Here is a 24,904-nt window from a genome sequence, read left to right as displayed (position 1 = left end):
GTATCCTATCTCTGCCCTCCAGCGTATCTACCACTCCTCCCAGTTTAGTATCATCCGCAAATTTGCTGAGAGTGCAATCCACACCATCCTCCAGATCATTTATGAAGATATTGAACAAAACCGGCCCCAGGACCGACCCCTGGGGCACTCCACTTGACACCGGCTGCCAACTAGACATGGAGCCATTGATCACTACCCGTTGAGCCCAACAATCTAGCCAGCTTTCTACCCACCTTATAGTGCATTCATCCAGCCCATACTTCTTTAACTTGCTGACAAGAATACTGTGGGAGACCGTGTCAAAAGCTTTGCTAAAGTCAAGAAACAATACATCCACTGCTTTCCCTTCATCCACAGAACCAGTAATCTCATCATAGAAGGAGATTAGATTAGTCAGGCATGACCTTCCCTTGGTGAATCCATGCTGACTGTTCCTGATCACTTTCCTCTCATGCAAGTGCTTCAAGATTGATTCCTTGAGGACCTGCTCCATGATTTTTCCGGGGACTGAGGTGAGGCTGACTGGCCTGTAGTTCCCAGGATCCTCCTTCTTCCCTTTTTTAAAGATTGGCACTACATTAGCCTTTTTCCAGTCTTCTGGGACTTCCCCCGTTCACCATGAGTTTTCAAAGATAATGGCCAATGGCTCTGCAGTCACAGCCGTCAATTCCTTTAGCACTCTCGGATGCAACTCGTCCAGCCCCATGGACTTGTGCACGTCCAGCTTTTCTAAATAGTCCCTAACCACCTCTTTCTTCACAGAGGGCTGGCCATCTATTCCCCATGTTGTGATGCCCAGCGCAGCAGTCTGGGAGCTGTCCTTGTTAGTGAAGACAGAGGCAAAAAAAGCATTGAGCACATTAGCTTTTTCCATATCCTCTGTCACTAGGTTGCCTCCCTCATTCAGTAAGGGGCCCACACTTTCCTTGGCTTTCTTCTTGTTGCCAACATACCTGAAGAAACCCTTCTTGTTACTCTTGACATCTCTTGCTAGCTGCAGCTCCAGGTGAGATTTGGCTCTCCTGATTTCGTTCCTACATGCCCGAGCAATATTTTTATACTCTTCCCTGGTCATATGTCCAACCTTCCACTTCTTGTAAGCTTCTTTTTTATGTTTAAGATCCGCTAGGATTTCACCGTTAAGCCAAGCTGGTCGCCTGCCATATTTACTATTCTTTCGACTCATCGGGATGGTTTGTCCCTGTAACCTCAACAGGGATTCCTTGAAATACAGCCAGGTCTCCTGGACTCCTTTCCCCTTCATGTTAGTCCCCCAGGGAATCCTACCCATCCGTTCCCTGAGGGAGTCAAAGTCTGCTTTCCTGAAGTCCAGGGTCTGTATCCTGCTGCTTACCTTTCTTCCCTGTGTCAGGATCCTGAACTCAACCAACTCATGGTCACTGCCTCCCAGATTCCCGTCCACTTTTGCTTCCCCCACTAATTCTTCCCTGTCTGTGAGCAGCAGGTCAAGAAAAGCTCCCCCCCAGTTGGCTCGTCTAGCACTTGCACCAGGAAATTGTCCCCTATGCTTTCCAAAAACTTCCCGGATTGTCTATGCACCGCTGTATTGCTCTCCCAGCAGATATCAAGAAAATTAAAGTCACCCATGAGAACCAGGGCGTGTGATCTAGTAGCTTCTGCGAGTTGCTGGAAGAAAGCCTCATCCCCCTGGTCTGGTGGTCTATAGCAGACTCCCACCACTACATCACTCTTGTTGCTAACACTTCTAAACTTAATCCAGAGACACTCAGGTCTCACCACCTTAATTAGTTTACACCCAGCAAAATTAATTATACAGCAGACAGAAACAATCACAGAACCAGATAGAGACCAGGCAAATAAACAATAGCAAAGTGGGAACTATAATGACAAAACAATACAGAAGTGAGGATTTCACAACTACATCTATAAAGACATAAGTGTTTCCCAGTTGTGTCTATTGATAAGTGAGTTTTTACCAGACAGAAAACTATCAAACTAAATTTCCTTTTACATCTTCTAGGCTCTTCCCTTTCTCTGGAGGTGATAGATCAGATCACCTTCCTCACAGCCCCATATTGCCTAGTTTGGAATGTGAGGATGTGACCGTACGCTTCCCAGCTTATGGCTGCCTCTGCTGCTTAGCCAAAGGCCTTAGCCTAAGAACAGGGCCTCAGACTGTCACAGGGAGAGACGGACCTTACACAGATTCTTTCTTGTATACCTCTATTACTAGCTGTCAAGGTTCCTCCCCCACTCTGAACTCTAGGGTACAGATGTGGGGACCTGCATGAAAACCTCCTAAGCTTACTTTTACCAGCTTAGGTTAAAACTTCCCCAAGGTACAAACTATTTTACCTTTTGCCCTTGGACTGTATTGTTGTCACCACCAAACGTCTAACAGGTACACAACTGGGAAAGAGCCAGTTTGGAAGTGTCTTTCCCCCCAGAATCCTCCACCCCCTTTCCTGGGGAAGATTTGATAAAAAAATCCTCACCAATTTGCGTAGGTGAACACAGACCCAAACGCTTGAATCTTAAGAACAATGAAAAAACAATCAGATTCTTAAAAGAAGAATTTTAATAGAAGAAACAGTAAAAAGAATCACCTCTGTAAAATCAGGATGGTAAGTACCTTACAGGGTAATCAGATTCCAAACATAGAGAATCCCTCTAGGCAAAACCTTAAGTTACAAAAAGACACAAAAACAGGAATCTACATTCCATTCAGCACAGCTTATTTTCTCAGCCATTTAAAGAAAACAAAATCTAACGCATATCTAACTAGACTACTTACTAAGTTCTAAGACTCCATTCCTTTTCTGTCCCCGGCAAAAGCATCACACAGACAGAGAGAGCCTTTGTTTTCCCCCTCCTCCAGCTTTTGAAAGTATCTTGTCTCCTCATTGGTCAATTTGTTCAGGTGCCAGTGAGGTTATCTTTAGCTTCTTAACCCTTTACAGGTGAAAGGGTTTTTCCTCTGGCCAGGAGGGATTTTAAAGGTGTTTACCCTTTCCTTTATATTGATGACACTAGCTAAATGATAAACATATACCTACTTAAAGTATAGGTCTTTACAGGCAGGCCTGAATATCTATATCCTAACATTGGGCCCTGCCCCACTCTGGAGACACCTGGAGGAGCAGGCAACCGGTGGGTTCCCCACCTTCCTAGGGGCAGTGGCGCTCCAGCTTCAACCATGGGGTGGCGGGGCGGCAGGCTCTAGCTGTGGGGCTTCGGGCTCCAGCCCCAGGCTCTGGCTGCACAGCAGCAGGCCCAAGGCTCTGGCTGCATGGTTCCAGGCTCCAACCCCAGGCCATGGGCCTTCGGACTCTGGCTGTGGGGTTTCAGGCTCCAGCCCCCTGCTGCCTCCCTGCCTCACTCCCATCATCCCTGTCCCCGCTGCCTCCCCAACCCCCATCCAGGGCTTAAATTGTCCCCAGGCATGCGTGGGCTGAGTAAGTCTGCTGTGAAAAGTGATACCTGTTGTGACGCATGGCTAGAAAGGGTTAAACATCCTGCAAAAAAAATAACCCTCAAAAGACACGTGGGGAGATAATGTTTGTGTTTTTGTGTATTTACATACACCTCTACCCCGATATAACGCAGTCCTCGGGAGCCAAACAATCTTACCGCATTATAAGTGAAACCACGTTATATTGACCTTGCTTTGGCCTTGAGCATTTCCGTTATTAATAGTCACTTCCTGCCCCCTGTCTGACCCCTAAGAACCCCCGACCCATCCAACCCCCCCTGCTCCTTGTCCCCTGACTACCCCTTCCAGAGACCCCCCACCCCTAACCACCCCCTATCTAAGCCCCCCTGCTCCTTGTCCCCTGACCGCCCCCTCCGGAGGACCCCCCCGTCCCTAATCACCCCCAGGACCCCACCACCTACCCAACCCCCCTGCTCCCTGTCCCCTGACTGCCCTGACCCCTATCCACACACCCGCCCCCTGAAAGGCCCCCCAGGACTCCCACACCCTATCCAATGCCCCCATTCACCGTCCCCTGACCGCCCTGCCCCCAGAACCTCCGAACCATCCAACACCCCCCACTCCCTATCCCCTGACCACCCCCCAAGATCCTCTGCCCCTTATCCAACCCCTCGGCCCCGGCCCGGCACCCTTAACATGCCGCTCTGAGCAGCGTGTCAGAGCCAGACACGCTGCCGCACTGATCCACCGGAGCGTGAAGCCCCGCCCCCCCAGAGCGCTGCTTTACCGTGTTATATCCGAATTTGTGTTATATCAGGCTGCATTATAGCGGGGTAGAGGCGTATGTATGAGTAGGGTGGACAATGTAATCAACAGTCCCTGTCTATGCTGTATTCTGATAATTCAGAGGTCAAAAGAACATCCTATCGTGTAAATGAATTGTAAACACAGGATATCTCAGTATTCATCTCTCTTTGAAATCTACTGTGAATGGTGGAGCTAAGTACCTTATAGCTAAGTACCGTTGATGGACCTCCTTCAAAGTCATCCTAATTACCTATTGTTCCCTGAGGAATTCCCACTTGTCAGAAAGCATGAAATTGTATAAAAGATCCTTGGCTCCTGATTCAGGCATCTCAGATCTGCTTAGACTTCATCAGCAGAAGTTTGAGTCACAAGACTGAGGTCCCAGTTATGCTGGTATGCCCTGAATATGGGATTTGGACATTGGACTATGACCTATGAACTGAATTCTCAAGGAACTCTTCGCAACTACGAAGCTCATCATCTCTGCTATGAATCTGCACCTCAATGAATTGAACTCATGTATGTATCTTGATATTTTAATCATGCTCTCTCTCTTTTGTTTTTTAATAAATTTTAGTTTAGTTAATAAGAATTGGCTGTGGCATGTCTTTGGGTAAGATCTGAAACATTCATTAACCTGGGAGATAATGTGTCCGGTCCTTTGGGATTGGTAGAACCTTTTCTTTTATATGATGAAATAAGATTTACAGAAATTTTCACAATATTTGACATGGGTACCTAGGTGGAAGCCTGAGGCTGGATTACTTTAAGGAAACTGTGTTGTTTGGACTTCTGAGTAACCAGTAAGGTAATAAAGAAGCTGTTTTATGCTGGCTTGGTAAATCTAAGTATTGGAATATCCACCAGCGTTTTGGGGTTTGGCTGCCCCATTCTTTGCAGTTCACCCTAATTGAGTGACTATAGCTGGCCCGCACTAGGACCCCGGTCACATTTGTATGTTTGTTAATATAATTTTTCACAGCAAACTTACTAGCTAGCAATAAATACATTGCAATGATTTGGACGTGTACATGTCCATATTTATTTGTTTTTCCTAAAGCTAATTAAGTATTTTAGGAAAAAATGTGAGAGCAGCTGCCAGCAAGAGTTGGTGGCCGCACTCTGAGGCCACCAAAAAATTGTCCTAAGAACCCCAGCACGAGACTCACCATAGCAGAGTTAGGCTTCTTTTCATCACCTGGGAAATTCCCTTTCATACCCATGCACTGAACCAATTAAGAAACCTCCGTTTTCCTCTGTCTGCATGTTGATGTTTTTGGCCATGCCTAGTTTGTAAACTCCTTCATCCCCACCCCTTGTCCTCCTTTCACACAGCTATGCTCTCAGAGGAAGACTTTCAGATGGAAGATGTGCCCTTGTACTAGGGATGAGCACTTGTCATGTTTCAGGCAAGTAGGGTCAGTAAAAGACATTCAAAGAAAGAAAGACTGAGAGAAATAACTCTTGGAATGAACAAACACCATTTCAGCATTTGGCACATTATTACTCTCCACTTACTCAAACACTTTTATGACCCTGACAAGAAGGAATATTATCACCACAACCACTACATTTGCAGAAATTATTGGGTGAGGTCTTTTTTGCCAGCGATTTGATCGCAAAGGTCCCTTCCAGCATTAAAAAAAAAAGGTTAATCTTTTAAACACAGTTCCAAAACTGTAAAAGGCCTGATTTTCAAAGAAAAAAAAGGTAATGAAGTTTCACAAGCAAAAATGTATTTGCAATTGTGTGCTAATCTGCATGCATAAATTATTCGGTTGCATGCATCATTCCAATAACTGTGCAAATAGCCACTGACACATATAGACAAATAACTGCATATTCCTAATTTTGAAAGCCACGCAAACACTCAGCATTAACATTACTGTTATGCTGAAAGTTGCCAATAGCTGCCACCAGGAGTCTTAGAACCAAAGACAACAACAGACCGCATTGAAGCCAGTGGATCCCAGCCAACCTATTTCAGGCGCAACAGACGGAGCAATGACAGGTTTCAGAGTAGTAGCCGTGCTAGTCTGAATCCGCAAAAAGAAAAGGAGGACTTGTGGCACCTTAGAGACTAACCAATTTATTTAAGCTTATGCTCAAATAAAGAAGGAGCAATGAAGCCCATTTTCGTAGTGCAAAAGCTGCAGACAATGGAAGGTGCCACCTGAGGCACTAAGCGGCATGGCAAGACCTGAGCAGAGCTAACCAAAGTAGATTAATGGGGACTTCCCTGGTTGTAAACACAGGGGCTAGGATATTGGTGTGCAGGCCATGTGTGCTGAGGCTTGTCTACATAGGAAAGCTATGTGTGTGTAAGCTAAGGTGTGACTTTAACCCACTGCAGTGTTACCAGTCCCTGTGTGAACAGTTATTCCAGTTTGTATGCCTTTTCCTGTTCAATCTATGTTGCTTTAGAAGGAACTTAAACTACACAAAAATGCCACTCTTATTCCAGAAGAGCATGTCCACACAGGAAGTTATAACAACACCAGTTTAACTATACCCATATAACTGTACAATTATAATTGTAGACAAGCTCTTGAAGAAAGCCAGAGAGAAAGGTGTGAGAATGACTCTGAAAGATATCAGAGAACATAGGTGCCGACTTTCTAATGTGCCGGGGGTGCTCCCCCTGGCTCCATCCCAGGCCCTGCCCCCACTCCATATTTTCCCCCAAGGCCCCAACCTTACTCTGCCTATTTCCACCCCCTCCCCCAATCTCACCCCACCCTCACTCCTCCCCAGTGCCTCCTGCACACCGCGGAACAGCTGATCCATGGCGCACAGGAGATGCTGGGGGGAATGGGAGGCACTGATCCGCAGGGCTGCCGGTGGGTGCTGAGCACCCACTATTTTTCTCCATGGGTGCTCCAGCCCTGGAGCACCCACTGAGTTGGCGCCTATATCAGAGACACAGATCTTCTTTGGCAAAGGGCTCACTGGAATGATAGACCTAAGGGTTTCTAAACAACACACAGTCAACCTGTGAAACTTGTTGCCATGGGATGTTGTGAAGCCAAAAGTATAACTGGGTTCGAAAAAGACTTTGATAAGTTCCTAAAGGACAGGTCCATCAGTGGCTATTAGCCAAGATGGTCAGGGATGCAAGCCCATGCTCTCAGGGCCGGCTCTAGGTTTTTTGCAGCCCCAAGCAAAAAATTTGCTGCCCCAAGCTCCAAGAACACAACTGCCCAAGCAAAAAAAAAAAGAAAAAAGAAAAAAAGGGGAGGCCGGATTGTGCCGCCCCTGGAATTGTGCTTGCTTTGCTGGTGCCTAGAGCTGGTCCTGCATGCTCTGAATGTCCTTAAGCCTCTGACTGACAGAAGCTGGGACTGGAGGACAGAAGCTGGGACTGGATGATAGGGGATGAATCACTGAAAATGGCCCTGTTCTGTTCATTCCATTAGAAGCTTCTGGCAGTGACCACTGTCAGAAGACATGATATTGACTCGATGGACTATTGGTATGCACCTAGTATGGCCATTCTTATATTCTTATGCACTAAATATTGGCGAACTGCTCAGGCCAAAAAGGTGCTACAATATTCTGTCAAAGTTTGGATTAAAATTCTTTTGCTATTGGATTCAAACTACATTGAACCCAATTAGTTGCTCTGTTTACACCGATTTTGATGGGACTACTGACATGCTTAAAATTAAGCACATGCATAAGTGGGATTAGGCCAGAGAAGGTAACTCACAAGCACGCCCAGTCCAAATGTTCCTTCAAAGGTAGCCATTGTGAAAGCAGGTCAATTTGAGCCTAAAAATATTTTTCCCAGGCACAAATGGATAAGCCTCCGAAAGATCATTTTAAAATGAGACGGAAGCCAGAACATATTTAGTGGTTCTTGGACCATATTCCGTATAAAGCTATTCGTATTTACGTTATCCCTTTTAATACTGTATGTGTCAGAAGCAATTGAAGTACCAATGCCTCCATGCCTTCCTAATCTCTGTCAAGTGCGATGCAAAACAGTATATATAGCATGTTAACTAAAAGAATAAACACTATTATTTATTTACAAAAGTGTTTCTACAAAGCATCTCATTATAGTATCTGACCATCTCCACCAGTGCAGCTATATTTCAAAGACCCTGACCTATTTCACTTCAGGCCAGGACACAAAGAATTTTTCCAAACACTCAACCCTCTGATTAAAAACAAATCCTCATGGTTGCTAAATTAGATTCAAAATTACTGAAGGCCAAATTGTCCACAGATATGTATATGACACCAAATGGCCTTTATGGGAGCTTTGCACCTCCATCTCAGCACAGAATTTGGCTTCAGCAATACACACACACACACAATAGGGGTATGTGTGTATATAGATAGATCAGTGATTTTTTTAAAAATTCAACTATTAGTAAAAAGTGAAACCAGACTATAATAAACAGCCTCTAACGCTCTATTTTTGTGTTCAATTTGGTTTTAATATTATGCTAGAATTCACAGATCCATCTGTAAACACTCTATAGGTTCACTTACAGAGAAAACATACATATGCAGGGTAAGAAAGCACCCCACACCTACCTAACCAAAGCTGCTGCACCCATGAAAATTCAGGTCTCATTACAAACCAGAAGAATCCAATGATAGTCTGAGTAGCACAACAAAATCTTGATGCTCATTTCACCATTAGGGTTACCACCTGTCTGGGTTTTACTGGACAGTCAGTTTTTTTGGCTTCTGTGTCCAGGTCCCATTTAGGGTTGCCAAGTGCCTGGTTTTTGACAGGAAAGTCCGGTTGAAAAGGGGATCTGGCAACCCTAAATGGCACCTGAACCAAAAGTCCAGTTACCACGGGGTGGGGGGAGGTGCCAGGGCATTAACCCGCATCAGCTCCTGCTCAGCCGGGGCCGTCTCCTACTTGCAGGCAGGCTCCTTGAGACAATCTAGCAGGTGACAAGGGTGAGGAGCTAGTGTCAGGGGTGGAACCTTAGGGAGAAGAGGTGGAGAAGGGGCATAGCCTGGGGGAAGAGGCAGGATGGGGTGGGTCCTTGGGGGAAGAGGTGGGGCAGGGGTGGAGCCTCGTGGTCCAGTTACCAGCAATTATAAAGGTGGTAACTCTTCACCATAGCTCAAGTCTCACCAATGGATCCTAGAATGCAATCCCAGGATACAGGCTGTTATCGAAACCCTAAACTGTGATGCAGTACATGGGGTAGTTTGCTGTGCTGTACTATGGGGTAGTAACTCATTCCTTAGGGATACCTAGTACCGGGAGATGTACTCTTTCTACCAAAAACTCTGTTCTATTTGCAATTTTTAGTATTCCAGGTCTTCATTTATTCCCTCCAAAGCAATGCCTATCACTCTGACTGAAGTAAGTGGCTGATGTCATTAATCATAGAATCATAGAATATCAGATTTGGAAGGGACCTCAGGAGGTCATCTAGTCCAACCCCCTGCCCAGAGCAGGACGAATCCCCAACTAAATCATCCCAGCCAGGGCTTTGTCAAGCCTGACCTTAAAAACTTCTAAGGAAGGGGATTCCACCACCTCCCTAGGTAACGCATTCCAGTGTTTCACCACCCTCCTAGTGAAAAAGTTTTTCCTAATATCCAACCTAAATCTCCCCCACTGCAACTTGAGACCATTACTCCTTGTTCTGTCACCTGCTACCACTTGGAATAGTCTAGATCCATCCTCTTTGGATCCACCTTTCAGGTAGTTAAAAGCAGCTATCAAATCCCCCCTCATTCTTCTCTTCCATAGACTAAACAATCCCAGTTCCCTCAGCCTCTCCTCATAAGTCATGTGTTCCAGACCCCTAATCATTTTTGTTGCCCTTCGTTGGACTCTCTCCAATTTTTTCACATCCTTCTTGTAGTGTGGGGCCCAAAAATGGACACAGTACTCCTGATGAGGCCTCACCAAAGTCAAATAGAGGGGAACGATCACGTCCCTCGATCTGCTGGCAATGCCCCTACTTATACATCCCAAAATACCATTGGCCTTCTTGGCAACAAGGGCACACTGCTGACTCATATCCAGCTTCTCGTCCACTGTCATCCCTAGGTCCCTCTCTGCAGAACTGCTGCCTAGCCATTCGGCCTGCAGGCCTGCTATCTCCACCAGGTCCCAACCCAGGGCCCTGTGTGAAGCAACACCAGCAGGGTCCTCCCTACAGCAAGCCTAAGTCCACTGCCATTTCCTACCTATAGGTCCCTTCAGCTTGGGGCATGGCCCCTCTGTCCAACCATCACTCATCAACAAAAAAGAGTCCATATGAACAGGGCCCTGCAGTAACTGCTGGTTCCAAAAGAGGGTGGTGGTCAGAGAAGGCTCTTTCTGTGGGCTTTGCTTGCTCTGTGGTCCCCTTTCAGCTCCTGTCCAGTTCCCTCTCTCCAGCAACCTGTCCGCCACCCTCTGCCCAGGCTGCTGAGATCCCACTTAAGCCACTCCACCAGTCAGAACATGCTCAGAAGATCCAGAGGTGTGGAGCTACCTGGGCCCAGTGTTGCCTTTTAATCCCTTCAGGCTCAGTGTGGGGTTTGTATACCCCGTCACCGCACCATCTGATCAGAAGGCTGCAGGTCACAGCTTACATAGCACATAATAGTGTGGCTACAGTCAATAAAACTTTATTTACATTAGTGGGAGGGTAAATTTTTCAAACGTGCCTACATGCGTGAGGCTGCTAAGTGCTTAAGAGCCTTTTTGAAAATGGGACCTAGGCACTTTTGTAAATTTTACTGATAGTCTTATTACTATGAGTCCTACTAGGGCTCTGCATTTTTTTCTCATTCATGTCAATGACATACCAGTTTTCTATAGCCAAAGACTGAACCATAACAATGCCGGCTTACAGCTGCCAGAATACAGTTGAACCTTATTAATCCACACACAAAACCCTAGCTATCTCCCCAAGTCTCAGCAGAGATGTATTAGCAGAAGTATGTGGTGAGGTCTCCAATTATTGAGACTTCATTATTTTTACAAAGTATACTACAGAATACTTATTGGTACATCATAAAGTATTAGCATAAATAATTAAAACTGGACTAGAAATTGTCAAAATAAATGAGTAAAGAACATTCACTAATGGAACAATCCTGCTTTTTAATTGTGTTGATTCACTTGGAGGCAAATCCAAGCTGATTAGCTGGGCCAACCACTAAGCAAATGAGCAGGAATAAGGGTTTTTTTCCCCCCTCCCACCCCAGTGCAGCTACAAAGCCACTCCAAGAAGGCTACTGCAGCCTAATGGCTAAACACCCAAAAGCTCTATTGTGGCAGGGGGAAAGAATGGGAAGATCCATGCAGTTGCAGAACCTCAAGCCACACCTCAGCCTGTCCAGCCCCGTATGCTGCCACTCCAGGGCTGCCCCCTAAACAGCTGATCTCCATGTTGAGCACATCTGCACCCAGCCCCTCCCCTTGCACAGCAGAACCACACCAGTTCCGCTGCTTGGAGAGGTTCCATGTACTCACCCATCCCCTTCAGCACAAATCCCATAGAACTCAGTGACAAAACTAGCACTTACTTCATGGAGTACAGGATCCGCCACTTGTTCGCTAAAGGTCTGATCCTGCAATGCTTTACTCAGATGAGTCATCCTTTGCTTTCTACTGAAGATCAAATGCAGCTTGAAATCTGTCCTGCTAGCTCTCACAATATGTATTATTTTTCTTAAACCCCCAGCTCTTGGAGTCATGTGATCAGCTGAGAGTCTCAACTTTCTTTTTTAAGTAAGCTTCAATCATGGTTGCCAAGAAAAACTTGAAAATGGGACCCAAGTGTACTCTAAAAGCAAATAAAAAGAACCCAAAATGTCCTACTTTTTTTTAAAAAATGCATAATTTTGGGGGCCTGAATCTTGCTTTATATATATATGGTTTGGGTTGGCAATACAGAATCTGTAATTTCTTTAAGGCAAATGTCTGGGTTTTTACAATATTCAACAGTGCATCTAATTAAATGAGTACAAGGCATTGCACCCTAGTTTGGGGTTGTCATAAATATAAAGGGAAGGGTGACCACCTTTCTGTATACAGTGCTATAAAATCCCTCCTGGCCAGAAGCAAAATCCTTTCACCTGTAAAGGGATAAGAAGCTAAGATAACACCGCTGGCACCTGACCCAAAATGGCCAATGAGGGGACAAGATTCTTTCAAATCTGCAGGGGGGAGGGGGAAACAAAGGGTTTGGGTTGTCTGTGCGATGCTTTTCCCGGGAACAGATCAGGAATGCAAGACTTACAACTCCTGTAAAGTTAGTAAGTAATCTAGCTAGAAAATGTGTTAGATTTTCTTTTGTTTAATGGCTTGTAAAATAAGCTGTGCTGGAGGGAATGTGTATTCCTGTTTTTGTGTCTTTTTGTAACTTAAGGTTTTGCCTAGAGGGATTCTCTATGTTTTGAATCTCATTACCCTGTAAGGTGTTTACCATCCTGATTTTACAGAGGTGATTCTTTTACCCTTTCTTTAATTAAAATTCTTCTTTTAAGAACCTGATTGATTTTTCATTGTTCTTAAGATCCAAGTGTTTGGGTCTGTGTTCACCTGTACAAATTGGTGAGGATTATCATCAAGCCTTCCCCAGGAAAGGGGGTGTAGGGCTTGGGGGGATATTTTGGGGGAAGACATCTCCAAGTGGGCTCTTTCCCTGTTCTTTGTTTAAAACACTTGGTGGTGGCAGCATACTGTTCAAGGACAAGGCAAAGTTTGTACCTTGAGGAAGTTTTTAACCTAAGCTGGTAAGAATAAGCTTAGGGGGTCTTTCATGCAGGTCCCCACATCTGTACCCTAGAGTTCAGAGTGGGGAAGGAACCTTGGCAGGGGTTTTGTTGGGTTTTACAATTATCTAGGTTTATTGGTTTTAATAATGTAAGAACAAAACAAAAAAAAATGTTTGTTTTTCGGTGAGAGCCTTGAGTACACAATTAACCCAAAGCTGTGGACAGACATTTCAGAATAATATATTTTTTCCCATTTTTAACCCTTTCCTTCTCAATGGCAGAGTTTATACTCATTGATAACTTGGACCTCATACAACTCTGTTGTTTGAAAATGCAGCTGCACATATTCCACTAGTGGATTGTTTCCCCCCTTTGATGAGCAGTATCTACTGGCTGATCAGAGTTGTAACAAACTTGCATTACACAGTCAGCCATGGGCAGGTAACTGATCTATAGGCCACCAGCACAACCTCAATGGGACCACTATAACAGGGACTACTGAACTGTGATCAGAGGTTGATGAGGTACTTGCTGGTGCTCTGCAAAGATATGGCTGACTGGTCACATGATGCTGGCTCCTTTTCATTTCCAACAGCTAAGTGGCATGAAAAGAAGCTTATTTCAACAATACTCAGCACAGCCTAACTGTGCTCCCATTGATGCTGATGGGAGCTTTACCACTGGCTTCTGTGGGAGAAGAATTAGGCCAACATAGAGCTCTTTTGAATAATCACACCCTAAAATACTTCCCTACTTGACCTATTCCATGTAAGCAATTGCTGTAGTTCCCACAGGAATGTTACAAAATTGCAAATAGGAGGGGAGGTGTCTGGAAGATACTCTCTCTATTGAGGGGTTGGTCGAAAAATGTCCACAAATATCAATGGAAAATTGGGTTTTCAACTAAACAAGAAATGTTTGCAAAAAGTGTCTGCTTTCTGCGGAAAATTTCAACGTTTCATAAAGAGAGAGAGAGATAGTGTAAATATATATAGATATAGTTCACTTAAACTTTCAGGAAGCCTTTGATAAGGTCCCTCACCAAAAGCTCTTAAGTAAAGTATGCAGTCATGAGATAAGAGGGAAGGTCCTCTCATGGATCAGTAACTGGTTAAAAGATAGGAAATGAAGAGTAGGAGTAAATGGTGAGTTCTCACTGTAGGAAAAGGTCAATAGCAGTATCAAGGATCGGTACTGGGACCAGTGCTGCTCAACATATTCATAAATGATCTTGAAAAGGGGATAAATAATGAGGTGGCAAAGTTTGCAGATAATACAAAATTACTCAAGATAATCAAGTCCAAAGCTGACTGCAAAGAGTTACAAAGAGAGCTTACCAAACTGAGTGACAAAATGGCAGATGTACTTCAGTGTTCATAAGTGCAAAGTAGTGCACATTCGAAAACATAACCTCAACTGTACATACCTAAATTAGCAGCTACCGTTCAAAAAAGAGATCCTGGAGTCATTGTGGATAGTTCTCTGAAAACATCCGCTCAGTGTGCAGCAGCCATCAAAAAAAGCTAGAAAGTTGGGAACCATCAGGAAAGGAATAAATAAGACAGAAGATATCATAATGCTACAATGCAAATCCATGGTATGCCCACACCTTGAACACTGCATGCAGTTCTAGTCTCCCCATCCCAAGAAATACTATAATTGGAAAAAGTACAGAGAAGGGCAATGTAAATGATGAGGGGTACGGAACAGCTTCCATATGAGGAGAGATTAAAAGACTGGGACTGTTCAGCTTGGAAAAGAGACGACTAAGGGAGGCTATGAGACAGGGCTATAAAATCATGACTGGTGAGGAGAAAGTGACTAGGGAAGTGTTATTTACCCCTTCACGTAACAGAACCACCAGGGGTCATCCTATTAAATTAATAGGCAGAAGGTTTAGAACCAAAAAAAGGAAGTACTTCTTCACACAACGCACAGTCAGCCTATGGAACTCCTTGCCAGATGATGTTGTGAAGGCGAAAAATATAACTCAGTTCAAAAAAGAATTAGATACATTCATGGAGGATAGGTCCATCAACGGCTATTAGCGCAGATGGTCAGGGATGCAACCTCATGCTCTGGGTGTCCCTAAACCTCTGACTGCCAGAAACTGGAACTTGATGACATGGGATGGATCACTCGATAAATTTCCATTTTTCATTCTCTCTGAAGCATCTGGCATCAGCCACTGTGAGAAGACAGGACACTGGACTAGATGGAACTTTGATCTGACCCAGTATGGCTGTTCTTATGTACACATACATATGCACATGCAGCTATACGTACTTATACCCACACACACCTCACCCCAACTACCAAAAAATTACAATTTGGAAATGACCCTGCACTGCCCCATGGGAGTTATAGTTTATGTGATTCATACCTCCTTTCTCCTCTCTGGGATGGATTCCTCAGCCAGACTACATCTCTCATGAGACACCAGGGCCAGGGACTCCGATGATGTTCAGCAAGAGGGAAGACCATGGTGCATCAAGGGAGATGTAGTCTGGCCCATAGAGGAGAATGAGGGCAATCAATCATCTGAATTACAACTCCCATGAGGCAGTGTAGAATTGTACCTTTTGGGATTCTGAATTGAAAGTTACTTTTCCAACGAGCTGTATTATTAAGATATAGACACACTGTGAGGAGGTTTGAGAAAGCTTGGTCTAGGTCACTGAGGAACTTGTCAGATGCTAGGTGGACTCGAGTTCTGATAGACACTGAGAAGACACTACGTAGTTTCAGAAGGAAAGATGGGGTCAATTTCTTTGGATCCAGTTCTCCATGTGCAGAACAAGAGAGGAGATTCACAAGAAAACACACACATGTAATAACATCTGTTTCTGTGACTCACTGTTCCCTGTGAAGACCGCAAACCAATGTTCCACATCAAGAAATATGCCCCTCACCCAAATTAATACCTGAGCCTGCAAACACTGTCAGGTGCAGTGTTTACTGCCTTGGGAAGTTTCATTGACCAACTTCATTAGAACTAGAACTGTAATAAACATTACGGACCTGCTCCAGGACCCCTTGAAGGTAATGTGAGTCTTTCTATTGATTGCATTGGACTTTAGCTCAGGCTTTATCAGAGCTATTTCCGGTAGTAAGCAAGCGCCAGGCCTTTAAGTTGTTCTTGGGCAATAGATTTGCACATATTGCAATTTCCTTTTTAATTTTTAATCATTTTTTGGATTGTGAGGCTACCCAAAAGCTCTAGTCCACTTTACTGACCGAGCAGTAACATTTCATTAAAATACACAGTTTTTTTTTAACGATAAAAATCACAACAAATAGGCACTCGTTGAAATGTTTTGGATCCTATCACCCACCCACACACCCCGAATAAAATGTAAACAGCTATTTGTGTCTCTGGCGAGGCTCAGTCTGAGGCGTTCTCCTCTTTCTGTGAGAGGAGCAAAGCTCTGCAAGTCACTAACAGATTTCCGAACAATCTTTCGTTTCTTTAATTTTTAGAGTTTTGCTTTTGTAGGGTCTGATCCTATGACATGCTACATAGATTGTAAATTTTTTTGGTTCTGTGTTTGTACAGCGCCTTGCACTGTGTGGTTCTAGGCATGACTAGGGCTCCAAGAAGATACGGTAATACAAATAATTAAATAACAAGTAAATGTTGAATGCCCACAGAATTCAATTGCACTTAGCGTCACACAAGGTTAGGTCCATACTGAACACTAATATAATAGGGCCAGATTCTGGAGCACTGAAAGAGATGGGGGATGAGTGGGCAGGATCCAGACAAAGCACTCCCGTGGGTGGTTGGCTGGGGAGCATCCAGGGCATCCACCAAATGTGCCAAGTCTCAAGAGTGTGCTTTGCTGTGTTGGGAACATGTTCATGCCCCCTCCCATTACACATACACTGTTTTCAGCAGCAGGCTCCAGATGGAAGAGCACTCTGCCTCTTTTTAAAGGAGCAGCAAGATGTGGAACAGAGTCCATTCCCCTTAGGCCCTCCTGAGCATAACACCCTTTCCTGGATCACCTTCACAACCAACCCCACTCTACACCCACCATGCCCCTGTAGGGTTCGTACAGCACAAAAAGGGTTTTGCCTTTAATGTGTTTGGGTTCCTAAGTAAGGGCCCAATCCAATTCCCACTGAAGTCAATGAGCATAGGATTTGTAGCCTGATCTATCAATTATGTATTAATTATACTGATTACTTAAGAATCCCCAGTTATCACTTTGAGGGTTGTCAGGTCCTTGTCCCAAGATCAGGCCCAGTATTATTCAAATTATTATATAACTGGGAACCCCGATGTGCACAGCTGCAACACTCACACTATAGGAACTCTTCTATATTCACAAATAGTTTATTAATACATTTAGCACAGTCACAAACACTCTAACTCAGTTAGGTAAATAGAGCGACTTCAGAATGTACATCTTTCCATCCGTATTCTAGCACCATCCCTTGCAAGACAACCGGAAAGGTTAGCCATTATCTTCCTCATCACCATTACCTTCCGCCACATCACCAGTGGTCATCATTCTGGCACCTCCCGAGGGCTACATCTCTCTCTCCTACTGCCCACAGGCTGGGATGCAATTTTGATAATATGTTATGCTGACACCACTATATATAATGTATATTCAGTAGGGGGTTTTCCTCTTTTCCTTATTTGTATTTCCTCATCCTACTAATGCTGAGGTGTCCTTCTTCTATAGTTTAGTACATTGATATGTGTGACTACCATTTCAGCTCATGATCATACCTGTCTGCTCCTGCTGAAGCAGATTTGCAGTTATTACATCCCATGTTCCTTGCGGTCTCACTTACAGGAACATTCTACCTCCTACCACTGAGCAAGCTCTTCTTAGTTCCCAAAATCTAAAGGTAACTGTTAATCTATGCCAAGGGTTACAGCCTACTTAATCACACTTATGCTAATTTATGCTTCACTAATATCTTACAGGATACAGGCCTGTAGGTTTCATGCATTACGGCTGAATATAATAAAAGCAGTTAAATATAATGAAGGCAAGGCAGTGATATAGTAAAGGCAAGCTAGCCCTGTGGGCTACAAATTGGGCCATAAAAAGGTGCTCAAGAAAACAACTTGAGTAACTTGTGACAAATGCGAGGCCACGAAACTATAAAAAGCTATTTTATTTACTTTAGAAATAAGAGACCCTAGAAGTCTTCTTTAGTTAACTTGGGGACTGATCCTGCTCCCATTCAGGTCAATGTCAATGGGTAATCAGGTCCCAGGCCTGAAAGGTGCTGAGTTTCCACCTCACAGAAAGTGTTCAGGCCCTCAGTCCTTACTCATGTAAAATTCCCATTGAAATGAACAAACCAGATCCTGAGAAATGTTGAGCACCCATTATGCACAGAAGGACTGTAGTCATATCAGCATTTGGCCCATCATGTGTGTCTGGTAACTGGTAGATGCTATTCTTATATGGAGCTCATCCCCATGGTGTCTGAGCAAGTTATTTTGGATACTTAACAAGTTATTTTGGATACTTCTTCCAATATAGGAACGGTTTGCACAAGTAATACATAAGTGTGTATCACAGGCTCAAAAGATGCTAGATGCTTTTCAAATACATAAGACACATTCCTGCCCCCAAAAGCTTCCAATGTACAAAGAAACAAAGAGCAAATGATGGGTGGAGGAAAATGATATGATGTACAAAGTGATCAGTGTGATTGCTAGTACACAGGTTAGTTTTACGGGGGAGGGAATTCTTGTAGGAGAAGGGGTTCTGAGATTTTGTTGATTTTTGAATGCCTACAAAACCAAGTACAGTTACAATGCTGTGAAAATAGGATTTTAAAGAGTGGTATAAATGAGGCAGAGTGGAGAATAGACAAATAGATTTTGGAAGTTCATTCCAATCATATAGGATTGCCTAGAACCAAAGTGGGTCACGACCCCTTTTTAATGGGGTTGCCAGGACTGGCATTAGACTTGCTGGGGCCTGGGGCTGAAGCCAAAGCTCAAGCCCTGCCACCCGGGGCCAAAGCTGAATCCTGAGGGCTTCAGCTCTGGGTGGTGGGGCTCAGGTTACAGGCCGCCTGCATGGGCCTGAAGCCCTGGGGCTCAGGCTTCAGTCCACCCTCCCGGGGTCATGTAGTAATTTTTGTTGTCAGAAGGGGGTCATGGTGCAATGAAGTTCGAGAACCCCTGGCCTAGAAGAAAATGGAAGTGATTGTGAGAGAAGGCTGCACATGGACTTCTCAAGTCTCTTCTCTCAAAAGTCTCTTGTCTTAAAATCAGAAAACAACAAATTAATCAATTATAAAATACAGAGCAAGAGATACAGGTTGTAACCTGCATCAAAGAGGTCTTCCCAAAGCTAATATATACCTAATGCATTCTCTATCAGTTGTCATAAGCTTTCCTAAGTCACATACCCAGTTCAAACCAGCTGCCCTACTGAACTGGAAAAACGCCACATTATCTAGAGCTTAGTTTTTCAAGTAGTTCAACCTTGATACTTTAAACAAAGCAAAATGGAAAAACAATGTCCTGTTTCATATGACGAACATCATGAAAACAACAATCTAAGTTAAATGAGTAGGAGGGGAGGTTTAGCAGTAAGTCAGTATTATACCACTACACAAAAACTCATCTCAATAATGAACCTGATTTTGCACTCCTAACTTAATCAAAACTCCCATGAACTACAGTGGGAGACTTGTCCAATGGCAGGATCAGAGCCTTAAGCTCAATGGCTCTACTCATGTGAGTAAACACTATTTGTATGCTAAGAGTTGGCAGGCTCAGGCCACGGATCCACAATCTACACAGACTTGAGGACTTTACTTGTCTCTGATAAAACAACCAACTCCAGCAATGACTCCTCAGGCTTCCTGCGCAGACATTTTGTCCAGTATGCTTTACAGCATTTTTTAAAACCAGTGATATCCCATATCCACACTGCTTTGCAACCGCATCCATGCAACATTCTAAAACATTGATTTTAGTGGGACACTGTCAACTTAAAAATCATATGTTGCAAACAAATGTATTTGTCTATGATACTAATAACATCTTACATTATTTTAAAATGCAAGAATTTTAGAAATCCAGCATGCGGGTCAGTCTTTATCTGTCCTTTTTGCAGTTCTCTCATTTTGGACAAGTGAAATCAGTTTCACTTTCAAGTCCTTAGTGATACTGTGGCTGGATTTCATACACTACAGGTGGATGTTTACTTGTTTTTAAAACTACTGTTTTAATGGACTTTTTTAAAATGTGCAAACATTTCTATTGGGACTTTGATTTTTTAAAAGCTTGTTTATAACTACATTTAACATTTAGGGCTAGATTTACACTGACATTGTCCCTTTAAGCACTTTGATCCTTAAAATCTATCAAAATTAGTCCTTGTTCCATCTCGTTTCACCAGCTTTCATAAAATAGTTTTCAATATGTGTATTCAAGAGAATGTATTTGTACAAAGACAAAAGAAAGCCTTTTAAATAAAACAGCCTCTCATTTTAGAAATCTTGATGATAGCAAAAAAAAAAAAAAAAAAAAAAGGCATATTTTTAGCCCATAATGAGATCTTGGTAATTTTCTCCTTGTTCAGAACAAGTTCCAATGAGCCTTATGCCAACAATGATAAAGCAAAACAGTGGCATAATATGCATCTTCTATGAGAAACTCCCACACCCCTTTCAGGGTTTTTAGCCTTTAAAATTATGTTAACTCACATGTGCACTGGCTGGATGACTTTATATTCTCTTCTACAGGGCCAGTCTCCCTGAATCCAGGCTCTCTACGAATACCCTAGTTACCAGCCCCAAGACAAAGCCAATTCCATTCAGCACCTTTCTCCCTGTTTTTCAGAGCTCTCCATGTATCCTCACCACTGCAATCGACTGCTCTTGCAAGGGATTGTTTTGCACGCGTGTGTTCTGGTGGCAACCTACCAAAGCTTCCAACTAGATCAGCTGGACTTTCCAGGCTGCAGGACACAAGAATGGGGCACCTCTTGGACCTTCGATCAAACCTCCCCCAGTTATTAGAAGAGCAACACAAAAGAAAACCACAACGGAATGACAACAGAACCCATCTTCTCCCCCCTGCCCTGCCCCCGCGGAATACAACCACGATAATCCCAGGTACTCACACGAAGGCATGATACAGCAGCGCCCAACCTCTGGGTCTCTCCAGGGCATCATAGATTAAAGTTTGGATCCTCCTGTACTTGGCATTGTTCCTCTTGACAGGTCTGCTCAGAGGTGTTTTGGCCAAAAGCCCAATCCCTTGCGGATTCCTCTTCCCCCCCTCTTCCTTCCCAGCTCCTTCCAGCAGCAGGGTCCCATCTTTATCCGCTCCAGCTCCCGAGGCCAAAGAACCTTGCTCCAGATCCCCAGGCGCGAGTCCTACTTTCTTCTCGTCTTGCTCCCGGCCACCGGCGCTCCCCGCAGCTGCTGCCTTCCTGGACTTGAGTCCCATCTTTCCCGCTGGTCCTTAAAGGCGCAGCTGGAGGTAAGCAGCAGCAGCTTGCGGAGCCCCAATGCCATGATCCGAGCTCCCCTCCAAAAAAAAAAGAAAAAAAAAAAAGAAAGAAAGAAAAAAAAGCCGGGTGGGGGGAGGGAATCACAGCGCTGTCAGGCCATCATCCCTGGAGAGGAGCCGCAGCCGGGGCTAAAGCAAAGACATGATGGCAGGAGAGAGGCGGGCGGCAGCAGCCCCTGGCCCAGCAGGGGGGTGACACCATCGCGGAGTTTAACGACTAGCCAGAGGCCGGAGTCCCGTCTCCTCCCCTCCCCTCCCGCGCCTGCCCGATGCCTGCGAGCACCCCCCCCCCCGCCCCCCAAGCCTCACGCTAGGGAGTGGCCCATTGTATGTCCCCAGCAAATAGCAGCGCGCCTCTGTGTCCCCGCAACCCCCAGCCTCGGCGTGTCGAGTCATTCATTGTGCACCGGGCATGGAGCCTGCCGGCGGCGGGTGCTGCGTGCCTGGCAGTTTCGCCCATGGGCCGGGGGAACCGCCCCCGGCCCCACCCTTTGCAAAGCGAGCCCTAAATGCCCAGGCAAAGGCCGGGCTCGGGGCGCTCACAGCGGCTGGGCAGGGAGATCCCCGCGCCCGCCACGGGGAAGACCCCGCTTGGGATCCCCCAGCAGCGTCAGCCGCCCCCCGCTGCAGCCGCGGCGCGGGGGATTCCGCCCGCCCCACCCCGGGCTGCCCACCGCGGGCGGGACGCGGCTGGCTGGGCAGGGTCTGGCGCTGCGGCCGGGGCCGGGGGGCGCAGGGCGGCGAGGGGAGGAGGGGAAGGAAGGATGGCGGGAGAGGAGGGGCCCGGGCGCGGCCTGCCTCCCGCAGAGGCTGCTTGGGGGCGGGGGGCGGTGAACCCAGCCCCGCAGCCGCCGCCCTCCGGATCGCCCCGCGGCAGGGAGGCGGCTAAACAAGCAGCGTCCCTAGCGCCAGGGGCCGGACCCGCTTCTGACCCCGTAGCCGGTGCCTGCCCGAGCCCACAGCCGGTTCTGTCCCTGGAGAGGAGGTGCCTGCCCCCCTCCAATCCTACCACCCCGGGTGGGACCCGGTTCTGTCTCTGTATGAGGAGGTGTCTGCCCCCCAATAATCCCAATCCCCCCATCCCAGGCCAAAACCGGTTCTGTCTCTGTAGGAGGAGCTGCCTGCCCAACCCCAATTCCCCCCATCCAAGGCCAGACCCGGTTCTGTCCTTATAGGAAGAAGTGTCTGCCCCCCTCTAATCCCACCTCCCAGGCCGGACCCGGTTCTGTCCCTGTACCAGGAGGTGCCTGCCCCCCTCCAATCCCACCACCCCGGGCGGGACCCGGTTCTGCCTCTGTATGAGGAGGTGTCTGCCCCCCAATAATCCCAATCCCCCCATCCCAGGCCAAAACCGGTTCTGTCTCTGTAGGAGGAGCTGCCTGCCCAACCCCAATTCCCCCCATCCAAGGCCAGACCCGGTTCTGTCCTTATAGGAAGAAGTGTCTGCCCCCCTCTAATCCCACCTCCCAGGCCCGACCTGGTTCTGTCCCTGTACCAGGAGGTGCCTGCCCCCCCACCCCCTCAAATCTCCCCACCGCAGGCCAGACCCGGTTCTGTGTCTGTAGGAGGTTGTGCCTGCCCCCTCCCCCAGACCCAGTTCTGAACTAGGGGCTGCTGCTACTGTCTCCATACATGATTTCCCCCTAAAGGTGTTCTGTCCAGCCATATACTGCTTCTACCAAGCCAGACTTGGCTCTGGCCTAGGAAGTGCTTCCACTGCCCTAATGCCTGTTTTGCATCAAGATGCGCTTCTAAATCCTAATCTCAGGATTAGCTAAACCTGTACAGTGTACATAGCCCACGCTGTCAAAACCCTAAGTGCTGAATCTGAATGTACATCACATCCTTACATAGGAAGTGGAGAAAAATGAACAGTGCATCACAATTTCAAATTGCGACAGCGAATGTTCAAACCCAGATGCAGACTAAGGGGCGCTAATTTATCTTTCCCTGCCAAATAGGGTGACCAGACATCCCGATACTATTGGGGACCATCCTGATATTAGGGGTTTTGTCTTATGTAAGCATCTATAACCACAACCACCCCGAAAAAAAGTGTAATCTTGCTATCCACTCACCCTACTGTCAAAGGGATGTAAAAATGTCAAATAGCAATGGATGATAGTCAAGTGTACCAGCTCCTTCGGCTTTTCTACCCAATACAATAGGGAGAGAAATTAATAATTTCGTTTCAGTTACAACTGCTCAAGCAGTTTAAGCCCTAAACCTGACCAGCACTAACTTCCAGATTCTCATTATCCAGTTTAAAAAACCATCACTATGTTCATAAAAATGTTTAGAATTGCCCTGCTGCATGCATGTACACATGGAGTCGTTACGGTGTGGGAACTGCCACAAACACTCATTTGTGCTCACTGCGAAGCAGTTAAGTAGCAAAGAGGGTAATCCTCTGATTTCAGCAGGCTTTGTATCAGGCCCAACGGGACTGTGCTGTTCTTCTGATGGTGCTGATGCAAAAGGTCTGATCCTTCAGTATATCTTCTGGCAAAACTCGTCTGATGTCGGGGGAAGTTTGCCTGATGGCGCACTCCAGGGTAAGCGCTATTATGTGTTTTGGCCCGATGAGGCATTATGCTCCATCATTATTATTTATTATATGTTTCTGGCAGCACCTAACGCATGCTAGCGTAACAGCTAGCACTTTGGCTGACAACGGGGATTTTCAGAATCAAATACATATGTTTCTACAGCTGAAGCTACTGAGCAAGGCTTTGTAGCTGGGGGGCTGTAACAGATTCATGTTCTCTGTGGATTAGGCACAGAGAGGGACATGTGCCATGCACTGACCAGTGGGTTACACCATGCTCTTTCCAAACAGAAATAAGGATTGTAAGGAGCTTACACTCTAAAGTCAGACTGAGGAACAGTCAGAGGTTAAGGGAAAGGCATATGACTTAAGTAGGTCGAGATGATGCTTGGCTGCATCTTGGGCTAGTCATTACAAATCTTCCAGATTCCTTGTGGTTAGCCTGGCAGAAGTGGGTTTTGAAGAGGGACTTGACTACAGAGAAGCACTGTATTATCAATGATCTGAAAGAAAAGATAAAATCATTTGCTGGTAAAGTTTGCAGAGTACACACAGTTTGGTGGAGTGGTAAGTAACGGTGAGGACAAATCAACCGTAGAGCACTCTGGATCACTTGGAAAACTGTACACAAACAAACAACATGCATTTTAGTAGAGTCAAATGAAAGGCCATACATTTAGGAACACAGAATGCAGGTCATGCTTACAGGATGGGGGACTGCACCTTGAAAAAACAGTGACTCGGTGTTGTATTAACCAGGCAAGGTACTAACAAGCTTCAACAGGACTTTATTTTCAAAGTGGAAACCTCTTTACCCAGCTGCTGCTGCACCCTCTGTAGCTCTCTCCCAGCCTCTCAACTCCTCCCCCTCCTTCCTGTTTCTTGTCCTTTCAGACTCCCGACAGCCAGTGTTCCCAATTCTAATAATTAC

General features: G+C 45.6%; 1 protein-coding gene across 1 annotated transcript in view; it reads right to left on the bottom strand.

Annotated features, from left to right (window-relative positions):
• The window catches only part of KCNQ3 (potassium voltage-gated channel subfamily Q member 3), a 295,713-nt gene extending 274,067 nt beyond the window's left edge, over positions 1-21,646 (bottom strand). Inside the window, exon 1 of the mRNA XM_084621034.1 lies at positions 21,034-21,646. Within this exon, the coding sequence (XP_084477160.1) occupies positions 21,034-21,362 (329 nt within the window). The 5' untranslated portion in view covers positions 21,363-21,646. The remainder of the gene's footprint in view (positions 1-21,033) is intronic.
• Positions 21,647-24,904: the final 3,258 nt, after the last annotated feature.

This window comes from Lepidochelys olivacea (genome assembly GCF_965140295.1).
Source record: "Lepidochelys olivacea isolate rLepOli2 genome assembly, chromosome: 2".
In the NCBI taxonomy this organism is placed as follows: domain Eukaryota; kingdom Metazoa; phylum Chordata; order Testudines; family Cheloniidae; genus Lepidochelys; species Lepidochelys olivacea.
This window is presented reverse-complemented; position numbering and strand designations above follow the sequence as displayed.